We start from the raw sequence: 18443 nt of genomic DNA on the forward strand, positions 1-18443 counted from the left end.
TCAGACAAGTCCTCCATAGTCACTGCCACCCGCTCAAAGCCAGTTTGGCTCACTTGGGATTTGGGCAACATCATAGGTTTGGCATCATCAAAAGAGATTATGTGCTCTGCTGCTTCTTGCTCCAATGTCTGAGTCACCTGTGTGGAAAGAAGATGACCCAAGAGTCAGACACATACAGTACCACTTTCCCCTGGATCCCTTTGCTGCCCACACCTTTCCCAGCCCCAGCTCAGGTAGTAACATTTAGCTTCACACCACATGTCTGCAATTACAGGCATGAGACTAATGGGAAACACCAAACCACACACACCAGTGATGTAAAAGAAGACAGGAGAGTAATTTAAATATTTCTCTCTACAAAATTGCTATAATTTAACTCCACAAGCAGTCGTAGACAGTAAACATTCTGTGATTATCCACTGTGTGAATGCCATCCCAGGGAATCTTGCACACTGGGCTCCCTCATCCAAGGAACTCATCTCGATTGATGGATGAGAAATTGAAGAATCTGAGTTCAAACCTAGCACTGGGCCTCCAACAAAACAGCTGCAGTCTCATGGGGTGTCATCGAGGTGTTAACACCCCCTGAGTAACAAGGCACCTCCACACACAGTGCCAATCCTCCTCCTCGGCTCCTTAAAGTCATGACTGAGCTGCTTCCCCTCCAGCAAACCCACTTCATGCCAGCACAGAAATCCCAGAGCACTGTGAGCTGGGGGTTTGCATCATGGACCCCTCTAAGAATGGGAAATCAGGGAGCAGAAGGGGTAACAGGGCCCACAGGGTGGATTTGGGAAGACTAAGAGGGGGGAGAGGAGGATGGATGAACAACCGCAGCGGCTGTGACACAAAGCAGTCCTTACCTGCACAATCTGGGCCGTGGTGGCTTGAGAGAAGGCCACCTTGGGATGCTCAGTGCTGAGGTGCCCCTCCAGCTTGCCCTGGGAGGGGAAGAGCTCCCCACAGAGCTCACAGGTGAAGGTGCTGTCTGTCTGTGTGATGTGCTGGCTGGCGATGTGGCTCTGCAAGACCTCTGGGGAGCGGAAGGCCATGGAGCAGTACAAGCAGCGGAACAGCTGGGAACCTGCAGGAGCAGCACTGTCTGAGCCTGGGCTGGGACAGCCAAGGGCCAGCCTGAGGGCACAGGGAGCTGCAATGGCCAGGATACACAGGGCTGCAACCCAGCAGGAACTAGCATGTGCTAGTGTCCCTTCTCTTGGCTGCACCACTGGCTATCAAACAGTTCACGGCTGCTCAGGTTCATTTTGGCTCCCTGCAGCACTGGCATTAAGAAGCCCGGCTGGTTTTGCCTGCAGCTGTGGCTGTCCCTGCTCACAGGAATCCCTTCTCCCTGTTCCCTCACACCATCCAGCACTGCTCCTTGCTGGCCTAGCCTGCACCTCCTGATTCAGCTATCCCAAAATCATTACCCACATCAGGAGGTCTCCACTTTCAGAGAGAGCTTCTTCTCCTCACTCTCCAGGCTGCTGTTGGCTGTCCCCTCCAATGTCTCCTGATTCATATTCTCTCCTACTATCCCATGCACTGCCCTGGGGACCCACTATTTGTAGTAGCCTGGTCTGACAGTTCACTCTGCCCTTACAGCTTGCAAACTTACAAAAGCGTGGAACTGGATGATTTTTGAAGTCCCTTCCAACCCAAACTATTCTACGGTTCTATGATTCAAAGGGTCCTTAACGTGGTGCCCCCAAGCCCAGGTCTCTCTCTGATCTTTCTAGTGCTACACACCCTTTTTCTCCAGTCTCCCTCTAGCTACATAGACAAACATGGTGCATGGGGTTCAGTCCATCATTCCTCATGCTGATGTCTCTTCATCTACACTTAACTCTGTTCTCTACTGTAACAGGCAAAACCATAACTTTCCATGATTCCAGAAGGTCCAAAAGCTTAACATGTCCCAGCCTCACCAACACAGTGTTTTTCCAGTTCATCCTTATTTTGTGTTTCCTCACACTGTTTCCTTACCATGTCCCTCTTCACCCTCCTGCTTAAATTTCAGACATCACCAAGAGGAACCCTCACTGCTCAAAAGGTAACCTGAAGAGCAGCAAAGGTGAGAGACCTGAGTGCCTGTACTTCATGTGAACCTGCAGGAGAGCCAGCGTGGGGAACAGCTCCTTGCACGACTCACACTCGTGGAACTTCACATCTGCAAACAAAGCCAAGAACACAAAAACGTGCTCTCAGGGTCTTCTATATGAGACCTTCTGGACCAGAGCTCTCTAGTATTTCATCACCACCACACCTGCACACACATGAGGAGCACCCTTAGAGATGCAGCCAGGAGCAAGTGAGCTGCAAGATGCTGAGATGAGCCAGAAGAGACTACTACAGGTCACAAGAATCTACTGTGACTTGCAGGTAAACAGGATGTGCAGCCTTGTGCTATCAGAGTTACTACTGCATTGGTCTCTTCTCCCACAAATAAAAGTGACAAGAGGAAATAGCCACAAGTAGCACCAGGGGAGGATTAGGCCCTGTGCTCTTCAACATCTTCATAAATGACTTGGAGACAGGACTGGAAGGAATATGACACAAGTTCACAGAAGATGCAAAACTGGGAGGAGCTGTTGCCTCTCACAAAGGCAGGGAGACCCTGCAGAGACAAAACAGAGGACTGGGCCATCACCAACCGTGTGAAGTTCAACAAGGGTAAGTGCCGGATTCTACACCGGGGATGGGGCAACCCTGGATGTGTGGATGGACTGGGGAACGAGAGGCTGGAGAGCAGCTGCAGGAAGGGACCTGGGGTCCTGGTCAAAGGCCAGTTGGATCTGAGTCAGCAGTGCCCTGGCAGCCAGGAGGGCCACCCGTGTCCTGGGGGACATCAGGCCCAGCATTGCTGGCCAGACAAGGGAGGGGATTGTCCTGCTCTGCTCTGCAGTAGGGCAGCTTCACCTCGAGTCCTGGGGCAGTTATGGGCATCACAAAGTAAGAAAGATATTAAAATATTAGAGTGTGTCCAAAGGAGGGCCAGGGCAATGGTGGAGGGCCTCAAGGGGAAGCCATGTAAGGAGCTGCTGAGGGCACTTGGTCTGTTCAGCCTGGAGAAGAGAGGTCAGACCTCATCACAATCTACCACTTCCTCGTGAATAGAAGAGGAGGGCAGACACTGATCTCTTCTCTGTGGTGACCAGTGACAGGACTTGAGGGAATAACCTGAAGTACTGTCAGGGGAGGTTTAGGTTGGATATCAGGAAAAAAGCTTTTCACCCAGAGAGTGGTCAGGCACTGGAACACGCTCCCCAGAGAAGTGGTTCCAGCACCAAATCTGACAGAGATCAAGAAGCATTTGGACAATATCCTTGGGCACATGGTGTGACTCTTGGAGACGGTGCTGTGCAGGGCCAGGAACTGGACTCAATGATTCTTGTGGGTCCCTTCCAACTCAGCATATTTTGTGATCAGGGAAAATTTCTTAATGGAAAGCATGGTCTGGCATTGGAACAAACTGCCCAGGGCAATGGTGGAGTCACCATCCCTGGAAGCGTTCAAAAAATGTATGGATGTGGCACTTAGGGACATGGTTTGGTGATGAAAGTGGCAATGCTGGGTTAATGGTTGGACTAGATCCTGGAGAGCCTTTTCAACCTAAATGATTCTGTGATTCTCTCTCTCTCCCAGCAGTCACCACATCACTAATGACGGGTTCTTACCTGTGTGCTCTGCCTCAACATGCTTTCAGTGAGCAGCAGTGCTGATGAAGGTTTTGTCGCAGCAGCTGCACTGCACAGAGGAGAACTTGGAGGAGTGGTGATTCTGAGCTGCAAAGACATCAGGGTGGTGTGTCGTGTTGTGATACCATAACCCTGACAACTGCTGTAATGACAAGGATCAAATCACGGTTACCATCCAAAGCTGTAGGCTTTAAACCAAAAGAGAACAGGTTTAGATGGGATATTGGGAAGAAATCCTTCCCTGTGAGGGTGGTGAGGTCCTGGCACAGGGTGCCCAGAGAAGCTGTGGCTGCCCAATCCCTGGAAGTGTCCAAGGCCAGGCTGGATGGGGCTTGGAGTAACCTGGGCTAGGGGACAGTGTCCCTGCCCACAGCAGAGGGTGGAACAAGATGAGCTTTAAAGGTCCCATCCAACCCAACCCACTCTGACATTCTATGATTCTGTTCCAGGGACAGCATGACAGCCAGAAACCACGTGGGAAGCAATAGAACAGGGGAGTTGTGCTCAGCAGGTAGAAGACCTCCTTGTCCTCCCACAGGACAAGAGCTAACACCTCACTCTGTTTCTCCATTGTCCCTGAACACAGCTGAATCCCTGATCCTTGTCTCACTCACCGCAGGTCTCCCTTTGGTGTGAATTCTTGTTTTCTTGCAGCAATGTGCTCCCACACACATTCCCTCCAAGGCTTGCCATTTGCAACATGACTATTTTTACTCCTACACTTCCTGGCAGCTGGAAACTTGAGTGAATGAGATTCCTGCAGGTCCTGATGGGCAGATACATAGCCCTTTGCAGCCAAAGCCCATCTCTCCCTATGGACCTGTCTTTTCCCTATGGTCTCTGCCTCTGCACAGTTTTTCCCTCTGCCAACCCCAAACTGCTGCATATGGCCAGGAGAGACACCCTGGTGCAGGAACGGGCAACAGCAGCATTGGCATATGAGATCAACTCCTGGGTGCACCAGCTCACCTGGTAAGCCTTGTTACACATTTCACCGGTAAAGGGTGAAACCCAACACGGGCCACCATGTGGTGCTCCAGGAGCAATGGGGCACTGAAGATTTTGGAGCAGGTAGGGCAGGGGTGGTATTCCCAGGAATGGGCTTCACGAACATGCTTGCGGTGTTCCTGCAGGGTGGCAAAGCTCATCTGGCACTTCCTGCAGTCAAAGGGATCTTCAATGTCTGCTGCCCAGAAACACAGCAAAAACCAGTGAGGGCAAAGAAATCAAGGGAAAAGAAGAGAAGAATTAAGAGGGAAATTTACAGAGGGAGAAAGAAAAAGGGGAAAAAAATGTTACTTCCCAGGTGAAAACTAAAACTGGAATTTGGGCTTTACATACAGCTGTTCCTACTCACTGACAACTTCCCACAGTGGGCCCCCAGCAGCTTGTTTGCTGGAAACTACCCCTGCCACTGGTTTTGGGATAACCCTACTCATAGCATCAAAACACTAAAATCTCATTTTTCTCGGGAGGAAAAATCCCCCCACAAGACCCCCAGCAGACATCAGTAATACTTTGGCATGTGGCTCCCATGACCCCACAGAAGCCATGCCCTGCAGGCTGGGCTGCCCACGCTGAGGAGGCAGCCAGCCACACTCACTGTGGAAGGTCTGGAGGTCGATGGAGAGCCCGTTGGCCTGGTGAAAGCCTTTCCTGCACTCCCAGCAGACATAGGGCTTGTCCCCGGTGTGGGCGCGAACGTGGCGCGACAGCTCGATGGACTGGGTGAACACAGCGTCACAGCACTGGCAGGAATACACCTTCCCTGCAGGGACACCCCAGTGAGAGCCCACACCCATGGCACAGCAGCTCTATCCAGACTATGCCTGACTTCAGAGGCAGAGGGAAGAGACTGTGAAGTGAATGGGGTAGCCATTTCCTAGGGTACCAGAGCATCTCAGTACAAGATGCAAAATGTCCTGGAGGTGCTGGAGAAAACCACACCTGCACAGGGAGGATAAAATTAATACAGACCTCAGGTATCTAGAGGTACTACATGCTTCCAGGGGTACTACATGCTGGTGTGTCTCATGTTCAAAATGAATTGTCCAACTGCATCATGCTGATGGAACAGTGGGAAATACGCCCAAGCACATTTATTGCAACCCCAGCGATGCCTCATCTGTGCCAACGAGCTGGAAGACCCTTGCCTCAGTCCCAGGAGCGCACAGCACTGAGTGTGGGGCAGGAGAAGCAGTGGCATAAAAAATATGTGAAATTCAGCCAAAGGGAGGGACAGGAGAAAGTAGGATAACCAGAGGAAGAATGCATCGCTGGAGTCTAGATGTGATGGGACAGAAAGCAGCTATTCGGGAGAAAAACAAGGAATACGGATGAAGAGGAGGAGTGTGTGGGTAATCTGAGGACCTGGATAAGGGGATGAGGGAAAGGCAGAGTGGGGAGTTGAAAGCAAACCCATGCAGGTGGAGAAGATCTGGGAGTAGCCTGATGATGCCCAGGGGTAGCCCAAAGGCTGGGGAAGCAGGCAGGAGGCAAAGGGAGGAACAGGGCATGAAGGAGTGGATGGAGCAAGCTGAACCCAGAGCCAGCTCCTGCAGGGAAGCTCACCCTCAGCATGCTTCTTTCTTGGTGTGGTAGGCAAGGGCCAAGGCCTGCCTGAAGGTTATCAAGCAGTGCTTGCACATGAAGGGCCCATCCCCTGTGTGCAGCCGCAGGTGGTTCTTCAGCGTGGAGTTGGCCGTGAACTTGGCCCCACACTCCTGGAAGGAGAAGGGCTTCTCATCAAGGTGTTCTGTCACTTGTGGTATTGCATCCCTGGTGAGGCAGGCAGGACACTGGCTAACTCAGCTGCAGAGGCACCACTCCACCCTACTGCAGGTCCACCAGCCCATCAGCAACACTGAGGTCCTCCAGTGTCCTCCAGCCCGGAGGTCCACCACAACATCATGAGCTGCCCCAGGAAGGGCAAAGAGATTTGGCTCCTTGCACACGTCCTGCTAAAGCAGCCAGGAACTGGAACAGGTTGATTATTTTTGGAAGCTTTTAAATTTGCCCGTAGCCCCACTTTTCCTTGATGAGCTATGTGGAAAACCAATTACGGAAGAACTAATCAGAAAGTGGTTCTGCTCAGTGGGGCAGGAAAAATGAGCTGTGTTTCTCACACATGGCACTCACAGAGCTGCAGGGATGAGATTTCAGACTATTACTTTACTATATTGTCCAAACTTCTGTCTAAACACCCCTGCTCCCACCAACCCTACCTGAGGCATGACCAAACTCTTCCACAGATGTCACATGCCACAGGGATGCTCTTCTTCTTCTTCTTGGCCATCCCCACCATCCCATGGACCTCCAGCTGATGCTTCTCCAGCTCCTTCTTTGTCGATTTGACCTCGCTGTGCTCTTTACACTGGATCTGCTTTCCTCTGGCCACCCGACAGCGTTTCATGTGCACCTTCAGGCAGCAGTAGAAGTGGAAGACCTTATCACAGGCTTTGCAGACAAAACTCTTCTTGGAAGAAGCTTTGTCTTGGAATTCCTTTGTCTCTTTGGCACTGGCACCTCCCACCTTGTCCTCATCTTTGTCCAGAGCTTCAAGCTGGGATTCATTGTTCACCGTCCACCTCTTGATCCCAGGTTTCTCCCCTCTTCCCTCAGTCAAGAGACCTATGGAAATAGCAATTACTGTTTCGGTGGTGATCAGTAGGACTGAGCAACCTGCCCCTCAGTCTCCCATCTCCTGAATGCTCCTACATAGTTTTCCCTGCTCAGACACAACAGTAACACATCAGACATGCTGTCCCATCGCAATAGTGGCACATGGCTCTGCCCAGAAGTGGTTCTAGCCATGCATGGTTAGAAACATAAAGAGTGATCCTTGAATTTCTCCACCACACGTGCAAGGGTCTGCATGAGATGCTAAGAGCCAGGGACAGATTTTCTTAAAAGCTTCTTTCTCAAACTCTTGCTTCCAAACATTTGCCTCTGGCTCAGACATGTGAAGTTACAGCCATGCTTAAATGTTTGCAGACCTGAGCCCCAGGTATGATACTGTCTAAATCTGCCACTGAGAGTGGACATCCAGCTCTTAATTACAAGAAATCTCAGAAACACTTCACAAACACAATCTCTTTAAAAGGGAATCTTGCTACGACCCTTTTGAGTCTTCTACTCAGGGCCCTGAGGTATTTTAAACTGCTCATTATGTTCATTTCTTACAAAGCGTAAATGCCTTCCCGAGTCCCTCTAACACCATCATCTCAAAAAGCAAAAGCTGGAAAATTCACCCAGGATCTCAGTCTACAGAAAAGACCCACAGGAAATGTATGTATGGAAAAAATCAAAATACAAACAGATACATTTGTCTTTGCTATAATGAGAAGCCGGGAACTGTGTGGCCATGGAAACCGGCACAGACTTCTCCTTTTGCCAATGTACAGGAAAACTCAGCCTGTGCTTGAAAAACTTCATCTCTGCCTTCCTCACCATGGGAAGAGCTCAGCACAGTGTCCTCTTGCACAGAACTACTGCCCCAGATTTCCAACCAGCTAAAGACTAGATGACATATTTCGACGGACCTGTAAATCTTAAGATACCAAATGGTGATCCATAATCTGCGAATGCGTCAAGGGACAACAGCAGACCAGAAGACTGGTTTCCAGTTTGTCCTGTTCTGTCAAGGTCACCTTGACTTGTGACCTCTAAGGTTTCTTTCCACATCCCTTCAGCCAACACTGTCAGTTTTTCTGACCTAAGTGAAGAATGATTTTTAAATCTAGCAGTGAGATGGTAACTGTCTTTTTTTTTTTTTTAAACAAGACCATGGAGACGAAAAACCTTTTTTGTAGAGCTCTTGACACATTTCTGAGATATAAGAGTAAGACCAATCTTGACAAACATGATCTCCTAAGTGGCTGTAGAGAGCCCTGGAAAGCAGATGGCTAGAGAGGAGGTTATGGAGTTGGCTGAAAGAGCCAAAACCTGCCCTTGCATGCACCAGGTGCCAACAGTGACAGTGATCTGACTACAGCAGGGTCCAAAGGAGAAGCCAAGAGATTCCATGTTGTACCTCCACCAAAGAAACCAATCCATTACTTGAAGTGCTGAGCGTGGCTAGGGATGGATGCACTTTCTGCCACAGGGATGCTCTGTGCCTTCCAAGTGCTTTGGTTCACCTAACTTAATTACCAGAACTTTTTGAGAGCTTTTTTTGCAACAGATATGCAAAAACTGTTTTCAAGTGGAAGTGCAAACTGAGTATATCTCCATGCAGCACATACGTTCTCAGAACCACAAGGTCTCCTCAGTTTTAATAAGAAGCTCACACCCCTCAGACATGATGTCTGCAGTTATCACTCATATCTCATACCAAAAACCACAAGGTCCATAAAGTCACCTGCTATATGTGGGCCAGTGATGTCAGAGCTGAGTAGACTGGCCTCAAAATAAAGATACAGAAGTTCAGTGCAAAGATCTGTAGGATGCCAGAAAGAAGCTGGTACCTGGCAATCCTCCTCTGGACACTTCATCCAGAATAGATGTTTCTGCCAAGTAAATAACATTTTCCAGAGCTTCTGTTTTTCATGATGCTTCTTGCTTGATTTTGTCTCAACCTTGGCTTGAAGCCCTGCAAAGCCACTCAGTGGCAGCAGTCTGCTCTCTTTGATACTGCTGCCAGAGAGGCGGCAGCTGCCAGAGCAGTCACACTGACTCCCCAGGCCCCTCTGCTGCACATGCTAAGGTGTCCAGGAGTTCACATGGGCAGCGCATTCACAGATACATGACTTGTTGGCTCATCTGCTCCAGAGTCATCAGGGCATCGGCCCTGGCACATCCCACAGAAACACAGACGCGGGGGGAGTGGGACAAGTGCCTGCAGCATCAGAAGGTGACAGAATCAATGGCAGATAAGAGAGAATCATCCTTTCTAAGGAAATCAAAACCATGATCAGGTGAAAATGCCAGCTGGATTGGTAGCAGCTCTTGGTGGAGCTAGAAAAGAGGACGTAGATCTGAACTGGGCAGGAATATTGGATTTGCAGTGTAGGACATCTCTCAGGAGGCCATTGAGGCAACAAATGGGAGTGGAGCATGTGCTGTCATCCTCCAAGCCCTACAGCTAGAGCAGTCATTGAGATCCTTGGTTTCTTCTACCTGTGCCCTCCTCCCGGTCACCCACTCCCACCTTCCACTCCAGCAGCATTTCCTCACTGCTCAAGACCACAGGCAGGCCAAGGAGCCCAGGGTGCAGAGGCCCCCAGCACACTGGGGACAGGCTTTGCCTGTCCCTGCCACACATGAAATGATGGCAAATGTCAAAGCCACAAGGCTTGTGTTCATTCATACTGACGGCCTTGACCTGTAGGTACAAAAATGCTGCTAGCGAGGATTTTCTTGTTATTTTCTAAATCTGTGAGAGACTTTTCTCTCTCACAGAAGAGGTAGCAGGGAATGTAAACAACCAAGCCACCTGCAACCTTGAAAAGTCTTGTTTATGGTATAGTAGAAAAATATTTTGACAATGGATGTTTTAGGATTTTAGCCAATCACCCCCAAGGGGTGGCTGGCCCTTTGTCCAATTAGACTATGAAGAAAAAAGTCTGTAAAAGAGTTTGTAAAACAATTAAATCAATCAATCTTGCTGCACAATTCCTGCCTGCTGGATCATCTCTCCTCCTCCTCCCTATGGCTGCAGGACACGGTGATATACCGTAGGAACCAGGCCGGCAGTAATATTGACCCAAAGTTGCAGTTAAAGTAATTAAACCTTCTATCTCTAAAAAAACCCAACACATTGATAGCAACCCGCTTTTTACTCTAACTCCCCAGCGATCTGATGGCACTTCCACACTGCAGCTAAGCAGCTCTGGTACCATGAGAAGATAGGAATGGATTGAGCCTGTACTTGGATAAAAACCACCCTGTGCACATCCCAGAGGACTCTGCAGTCCAAAGAATCTGGATACACTGGGAAACAGATGAAAATGTATGTAAGCAAACAGAATAAGCAAGTCACATTTGCATCCTTTCTGGGAGGACACACACCAGCAATTACTTTCCTGACCCTCTGGTATCCTTGTCATTAAAGCACCAAATTCAGTGAAGAATTTTTCCTTCAAATGATGGATGCAAAGATACAGTTGCGCTCAGCTGGAAAGCCTCCTACAGCTCAGGGCAGGACTCACACGTGGTTATTGCTCTGCATTTGTTCTGGAGTTCACAAATTGTTATCTGCTTGTGTACCATCCACAAGTTTGCCAAACTAGTATAGCATGTAATGTTGTCCTACTGCTGTTGGACCCTCACAGGGAAGTATTTATCTGTGAAGTGCATACAGAGCAAGACCAAATTAAAACATGCTAAGAAAATTAACTCAGAAAATAGTCTGGGATTACAAACTGCACTGTCTTGGTCATCTTTGCACAAGAGGGGTGTGCTCTGTCCTGACCTTTCTGCAGCATGTGAAAAATCCAAACATACACATAGGAAGTCAAGGGAAAGTAATAAAAGTCCAAATTCATACAGATCAAACAGCACAGGAAAAGCCAATGAAACCCCACAGTTTAAAGATAATAATTCTGAAAAATAACCCAATACAGATACAAATTACAGAACTAAGCTGCTTAAATGCCTCCAGATCAAGGGCTGGGGTGGAGAAATGCAAACAGAGTTGAGGAACACCAGCATGGGGTCAGTTATGGGCTCCACAACCCCTGTAACATACAAAACTTAACACAGTGCATGTTACGAGCAGGAGAAACACACACTCCAGTGCCCCCTGCAAATCCTCCTGCAAGTACAACCCAAACATCTGGCCAGAGGTAGCTCTGTGAAATGGCCTCAGGCCACCAGGACACTTGGTTCATCACCTTACTGCCCCAGACCCCTACAACCATGGGTAAAAGCCCACCAAAGGGTAAAGCCTGTGCTTCTCTTACCCACACGGCCCAGCTCCTGCATCACTGGCTGCAGGTCTGGGAAGGACTCTTGGATACTGCACAGCAGGTGGCAGAGCTTGATGGCTGGGACAGACTTCTCCTGGGCTGTGCAGAGAGCTGCTTTCAAAGAGGCCTCTGAACTTTCAGTCTCAGCAGAAATACTCAGTAGCTGGAGAAGTAACAAGAAAAGATCACATGACAGAGATTATGGGCTGTGAAAGTTCAGGATGGTCAGGGAGTGAGGGTACATCCTTTCTGTTTCATCTCTACTGCTGGGAACATGCTTTGAGAAACCAGAAAATAAATCCCTTTCCATACAGGTCTGTGCTCCTACACGGATATATGTGCATGAGCTGAGAGAATTTCAGGATTTAAAAAGTTACAACAAATTAAAGTCTGACTTTCTGATTTGGTATTAGCCCACTTAAAACCACCTTTGCATAGAAAGAGAGGTTGTTCCTCAACACCTGGCAGCATTACCAGCTTACCCAACTCATAAATGTTTTTGTTGTCAAAGGGACAATGGGCAAGGTACTCTGGGATACTACACACTTATGGCATCCTCAGGGCATTTTCTAGGAGTATTTCATTCCCGTACAGTCAATTCAAATGGAAACACACAGCTCTGCTTTCCCAATTCAAATGGAAAAACACAGCTCTGCTTTCCCCAGGACCTCAGTAACCTTGCAAAGCTCAAATAGTTTTGCTGCATTTGAATACCCACACCTTCATCAACTGAGAATCTCACTGGCACCTTCTTTTACTTAAGAACTCCTGCAGAATTTATACAGAATTCCAGAATGGTTTCAGTTGGAAGGGACCATAAAATCATCAAGTTCCAACTCCTCTGCCACAGGCAGGGACACCTTCCACTACACCAGGTTGCTCCAAGCCCTGTCCAACCTGTCCTTGGACACTTCCAGGGATGGGACAGCCACAGCTTCTCTGAGCACCCTGAGCCTCCCCACCCTCACAGGGAGGAATTTCCTCCTCATACCTAATCTAAATCTGCCTTCTGTCAGTTTAAGGCCATTTGCCCTGGTCTTTTCACTGCTTGCCCTTGCAAAAAGTCCCTCTCCAGCCTTCCTTTAGGCCCTCATTTATATAAAACACCCAATAAAATATCCAGCACACACTCACTTCAGTGAAGGAGCACTTCCAACTTTGGATGGCTTCCCCAACTTAAGCAATGTCCCTTGATCTCAGTGCACATTAGACCTGTACACCCTTTGAGCCTCAAACCATGCCAGCTCTGAGAACATCCCCTCATACCTCTCTCACTTGTTCCCTGAGCCCTGCCTCTCCGGAGCCAAGCCTTTCAGGTCCTCTTTCTGCTGGATGGCTTCTGAGATCAGCTTGCCATGCCACAGGATGATCTCAATGGCTGTGCTCTCACTGGTGGCCACTAAAGGTAAAAATGAAAAGCAAAGGTATTAAAAACACAAACCCAAGGAGAACCTGAAGCTGAGCTGTTAACATGAGTGACTTCTTCATGGCACAGAAAACAGCAAACTACTACATTCAAGCTTTGGTTGTACTAATTGCAGCATTGACATGCAGCATGAGGTCCTTGCAGACCTCCCTTCCCACTGCTTGTCCAACTTCAAGTGAGAAGATAAGGTTTTCCAAAGTATGGTGCTGAAAGAGACAGTGATGACTTCAAAAGGCAAGGCATGGTTCTCCCAAGACTCAGGATTTCTTCTCTCCCTAGTGATAGAGATCCCAACTTTTGCAGAAAACAGGCATTCCTAGGCACAATTTGCCTCATCTGAGGACAGCCACAGGAAAATTGGCTGGATGCACCAGGGACCAGAGATGCTGGTTTTTCCAGGCAGTGCACAGAGGGGATAGAGGAGTTCAGATGGAGGCACCTGGCTGCAGGTGAACTCCAGCTCTTTGCCCACAGGGCCAGCACACACAGCCAGGGTCTGCTGCACAGACCACCAAACTGAGCACTCCTCACACCTGTGTGAGTGTTTCACAACAATTTAGAGGTGCAAGCACAGTTTAGGTTTTAAAGCAGGAAAACTGAAACCCAGAAGCCAAGGCTATGGGGAGGACAGGATGGTGGCTGCACAGAGACCTACGATGAACCCTGGGCTCTTGGGCTGATGGGCCTCCAGCTGCCTGTCACCACAGGATGGTGGCCAGCTCTCAAAGGTTTGCTCATTATAAAACCTGCATGCACGGAGCCACAAGCAAAGCAGCTGTGTTTGCCAAAGTGCTTTTCCAACTATAACTGTTTCACCAGGGACATGGGTGTTGAGAGCCACTGGAAGAGAAGAAGTCATTGGCCAGGGAGGGCTGAGGAGTTAGAAAGCAGCTGCTGCCAGCAGCAGGAGAAGTTCAGGGAAAGAGAAGGAGGACACTTCTTTGGAAGAAAAATTCTGTGCTGGGTTGTTTCTGGATATCCTTCATGGACAGTTTCAGGGATGCCGATTCCTGCACAGCCATCAGCAGCTGCCAAACAGCAGAGACAGACAAGGACTGCCACTCCAGAACTGCCAACACAAGGGAGGCAAAACTGCTGCCTCCTGCTCACAACCTGCTCCATCACCTTGGAGAGACCTTCAGGGAGGCACTAACAGGGACCCCATCCACCTGCCTCCCTCATCACACTTGGACACAGAATCCCCCAGAAAACTACAGAATATTCTGACTTGGAAGGAACAAGGGCATGACCAACGCTCACCCAAACCCAGCCTGCCCTTGCTCCTACCCACTGCAGACCTGGCTCACAGTGCAACTCAAGTGGTGACCACTTAGTACCTAAACACATCAGCCGTTCCCTCATTCCCATTCCTTTGCTGTGAACAAGCATCTCTCCTCAGAGCCCAAAATCAGCCACTCTTAGTTGCTAATCAGCTTCATATACATTACCCTGCCTCACTCCCACTAAAGAATACTAAGGAATCATTAAACCAAGTCCTGCGGGTGGACTGCCCCAAACCCAGCATGGCAGGTAGTAAAACAAGTCCTTAGGATTTCCAGGATTTCCCTGCAGATGGGGATGAAAACTCTGTATCTGCTTGCACATGTGCAGGAGCCTGCTCATCTCTCTCTCTGCAGGAGCCAGGCTCCATTCAGCAGAGATGCCCTCCAGCAGCACCTGGGTGTCTGTCAGGAGCTCCACAAAGTTCTCTCAGTATTGTCACAACAGTTTGGCTCCATAATCCTTTTGAGCTCTATTTGCCCAAATTCAGTGAATGGAAGAAGGAACAGCTCAGCTTGCAGCATCTTCCCAAAGGGCTTCAAAGGTAGGGGAAACAGAAAAGGCCTAGGCAGCCAGTTCTCCCTGGGTCACTAATGCTCAGGGCCTTATGCTTAGCACACCTGGAATTCACCTTCAAGCAGAGGATGAACATGACAAATCAGTACTTCTCCAATGCAGAGACAATACAGAATATCTTCTACCCCCATGTGCCAACAGAAATGGATCTTTGGCACCCAAATATCTCCTGAGTATCACTCCCAGTCTGAGCCCAGAGGAAGAAAGTCTCAGTGTTCAGCAGACGAACAAGTGGCCTTGTCTGTGAAGGCAACACCTCCAACACCTCAAGATGTTCATCAGCCTCTACTGATACCCTGGAATCACAAAGACCCCATTACTGACCCTAATTAACTAGAGTTTCATTGTAAGAGGTCTGTAACTCAGTGTTTGATCCAGTCCACCAAGAGGGAGCTCTGAAATGCCCTGGCTCATGTCCCTCTCATGCCCGTGTATGACTATCAAACACACCAACATTTTACACTCAGGTGGTCCAAGGTAATCAAGAACTCAGTGGGCTGAGTTGCCATTGGTGAAAATGTTAAGGGCACACAAACCAGACTTGCGATTGCAGAGCACCTGTAGCACCTTCTTCTCTCTCTCACACCAAAAACCTGCAACTTTAACCTCATTCCTTTCTCTTATCTAATTCCAAGCTGGATCTGCTGAGTTTGCCTTGATGAATCACAAAAATGATGAGTCCAGAGTAAAACGCAACCCTTTAAAGACACCTCAGCATCAGGACATGATAGACTAAGTCAGGAAGAGGAGCAGTGTTTACTCAGGATAATGAAGAGACTTGGGCAAAATCTACTGTGTCTCAAGAGTAGTCACTTGATTACTTGATAAATAAAACTGGAAACTGGCAAATGTATTAACCTGAAAAGGATTTTTTCACCACTGCAATTACTAAATTGAAGACGATGCACTGTTATACCTCAGTGGGAGAAACCAAACCCAAAACCTGTAGTTCATCCCAGACATCCATGCATGATTTTTGTGCTTGTGTCTTTTAATTATTCTGGTTCAGTACCAACCAGAACAATCCATCATTTTCACAGCATTGGGAGAAAAGCAGGAAGCACAGCTTGGGAAAAAAAGGTAAAGTCTTTGCGTCCCAGAAGATACACAGTGCCATGTAAGAAGAGAAAACTCTCTGGGATGAGGAAGAAAGCAATGGCAGGCTGGGGGAATATTCAGTGGAAGTTTCGGAGCTACTATGAACAGCTCCCTGAACAAAGACTTCTTGGAGACATGAATCTGATCCCCAGCAAAGCCAAGGGAAATCCACAGATGAAATATTTTCCTTCTTCTCCCATAAGAATGTTTCTTATTTTCTGACACAAACTTGAGTTGTTATGAATGCACTCTCCACTCTGCTGCCATGCCAAGGTGACCTCAAGAACCAGCACATGCCCTGTGTCACAGTGCAGGACCTCCTGCTCCCTGTTAGCTGGACAGCAAAGGTACCACCAGTTAAACTGCCAGCAGACTCAAATCATCCCCTCCCTCTTCATTTCCACCATAAGAAATATATGTGCTTCTGTTTGTTCAAGCTGCAATTTGAGGAAATTCAGTTCTATGTAATTAAGGAATGTTCCTCCTTGGAACGGGTATTACCACGAGATAATTAACCATGCTGGGAGTCTGGTGTTTCGAGAAAGCAATCGTGCTTAACAAATCACAAAGCCAAGTGCCTGTTGGGAATGTTTGCTACAGAGGAAATTATCAGCATTATGAGCACAGTTTTGCCTTCTATTAAACACTCATTTATATTTCACTGCATGTTAGTTTAGTTTTAAATTTTATGTGCCTTCAGAGTCTCTTGATCTGAATTGTTCAGGCTGTGCCTAAACCCACCTAAACTTGGAAGATTGTCCCACCAGGCAAAAGAAGGCATCTTCCTGAGTCCCTGGGCCACCACAGGCAGGCAGCAAACAATAAAATCCCACCAAAACAAGTAAGAGGAGTGGCCTGGCCATCCAACAGAATGATGTGTAATGGGGACACTAAGAGTAGGACTCCAATCAGCACACTCTGCTCCACACAGCAGACCATGAGTCAGTGACCAACACGAGCAGAAAAGCTACCTGGATAGAGGAAAGAAGCACAGCCCAAGTAAATTTTCCTCCCCATCTCCCTCAATCACAAGAAATTCCAAGTAGACACTGTCTGTATTTAATGTCAAGACACTTCCAGCTTAGGGGAATTTTTAGCTATTTGCTTTAAAAGGCAGTCAGTACCACACAGTAAAATCACCAATGGAAGTTTAATTTACTCATACCTTTGCCATCAGAGATGTTTGCTGTTGCCACCAAGTTGTCCTACAGAAGCTGGAGTCCAGGGAAGGATGCTTTCACAGCTTCCAGAAGTTTGACCAAGCTTTCCACTTTCAGGGTTTTCTCTTCATTCACCTTCCTGACCAGATTGTCCATGGCTTCCCTCTAAGACCCACCTTCACAGCAATCCAAAACTACCTGTAAGAAAGAAACAGCCACAGGACTGTCTGTGAGAGCTTCCTACAAACTCTTGGATCTGAACAGAGATCAGAAAAACAGGAACAGTACCACAATACTGCACTAGATCCCTACCCACTGCTTACACAGTTTAAATGGAAGGTGAGGAACACCCAAACATGGCTGAGGTGTAACAGACGTGTCACCTTGAAAACAAACCTGGTGTGTTCTTCCACCAAGTCCAGCTCTTGGAAGTGGCTGACAAGCAAAAGCTACTTTTTAAAAGAAAACAAAAATAGACATAAAGAGAGTGTTCAAAACAACATTTCTTTTAATATTTTTAGTGACTACTTTTAAAACTGACAGTCTTGTTTCCCTTGTCTCCACAATTTTTCTGTTTGCCATCAAAAAATTGATGGCCAGAAAAAAAGACTCTTATTATTTAAATAAGCACCTATTAACTGAATTATTATTTCTGTGACAAGGCCACATGAAACATCTCTTACGTGAGATGCAACCATTGTAGTTTGGAAAAGCTCTAGGACACCAGTAAAATACCTACAAGACTCCTACAAATGAGAGGCACTTGGAAAATACAGACTGACCTCCTTTCCACCAACACTGTGCTCCTGAGCAGAACCTCTGCAGAGCACCAGCCCAGTTCCTTGATGACAATAAGCACTACCCAGTCCCGTCAATAAAATTATTAAGATCTGTCCTAAAACTAGTTACATTTTTGCTCCCTTTCCCCTGGTTGGTAAGCTCTTCCACAGCCTCAGTCCCCTGCTGATTCTTCTAATTTTCAGCTGAAATTTATTCATGGCCAGTGTATACCTGTTTGTTCATGTGCCAACATTATCTTTTAGCTTAAAAAGCCTTTTAAACGCTCCGAGTTGTTTACCCTGTCCTTCGTCTCTGATTTCATTATAAGAGCATGATCATATTCCCTCTCAATCTTCATTTCCTCAGTCAAAATAAGGCAGCTTCTCTTGTAAAACAACTTCTACACTCCCCTGGACTTCCCACTGCAGATATGTCAAGTTCCAATATGAATTCACCTTTTTTGAACCAGAATGGAACAGAAATTTTGGATGAAGTCTTAATTCTTAGTTCTCATTAC

The 18443-nt window shown here is 47.8% G+C and overlaps 1 protein-coding gene across 1 annotated transcript in view; it reads right to left on the reverse strand.

Annotated features, from left to right (window-relative positions):
• The window catches only part of ZBTB40 (zinc finger and BTB domain containing 40), a 49090-nt gene that overhangs the window by 3273 nt on the left and 27374 nt on the right, over positions 1-18443 (reverse strand). Inside the window, 16 exon segments of the mRNA XM_069035222.1 lie at positions 1-137; positions 864-1084; positions 2084-2170; positions 3678-3840; positions 4668-4708; positions 4711-4881; positions 5302-5466; positions 6270-6285; positions 6287-6459; positions 6462-6476; positions 6923-6942; positions 6944-7328; positions 11600-11768; positions 12872-12915; positions 12918-13004; positions 17152-17344. Of these exon segments, the coding sequence (XP_068891323.1) occupies positions 1-137; positions 864-1084; positions 2084-2170; positions 3678-3840; positions 4668-4708; positions 4711-4881; positions 5302-5466; positions 6270-6285; positions 6287-6459; positions 6462-6476; positions 6923-6942; positions 6944-7328; positions 11600-11768; positions 12872-12915; positions 12918-13004; positions 17152-17344 (2087 nt within the window).

The sequence above is a fragment of the Aphelocoma coerulescens genome, chromosome 21 (genome assembly GCF_041296385.1).
Source record: "Aphelocoma coerulescens isolate FSJ_1873_10779 chromosome 21, UR_Acoe_1.0, whole genome shotgun sequence".
NCBI classification, from domain to species: domain Eukaryota; kingdom Metazoa; phylum Chordata; class Aves; order Passeriformes; family Corvidae; genus Aphelocoma; species Aphelocoma coerulescens.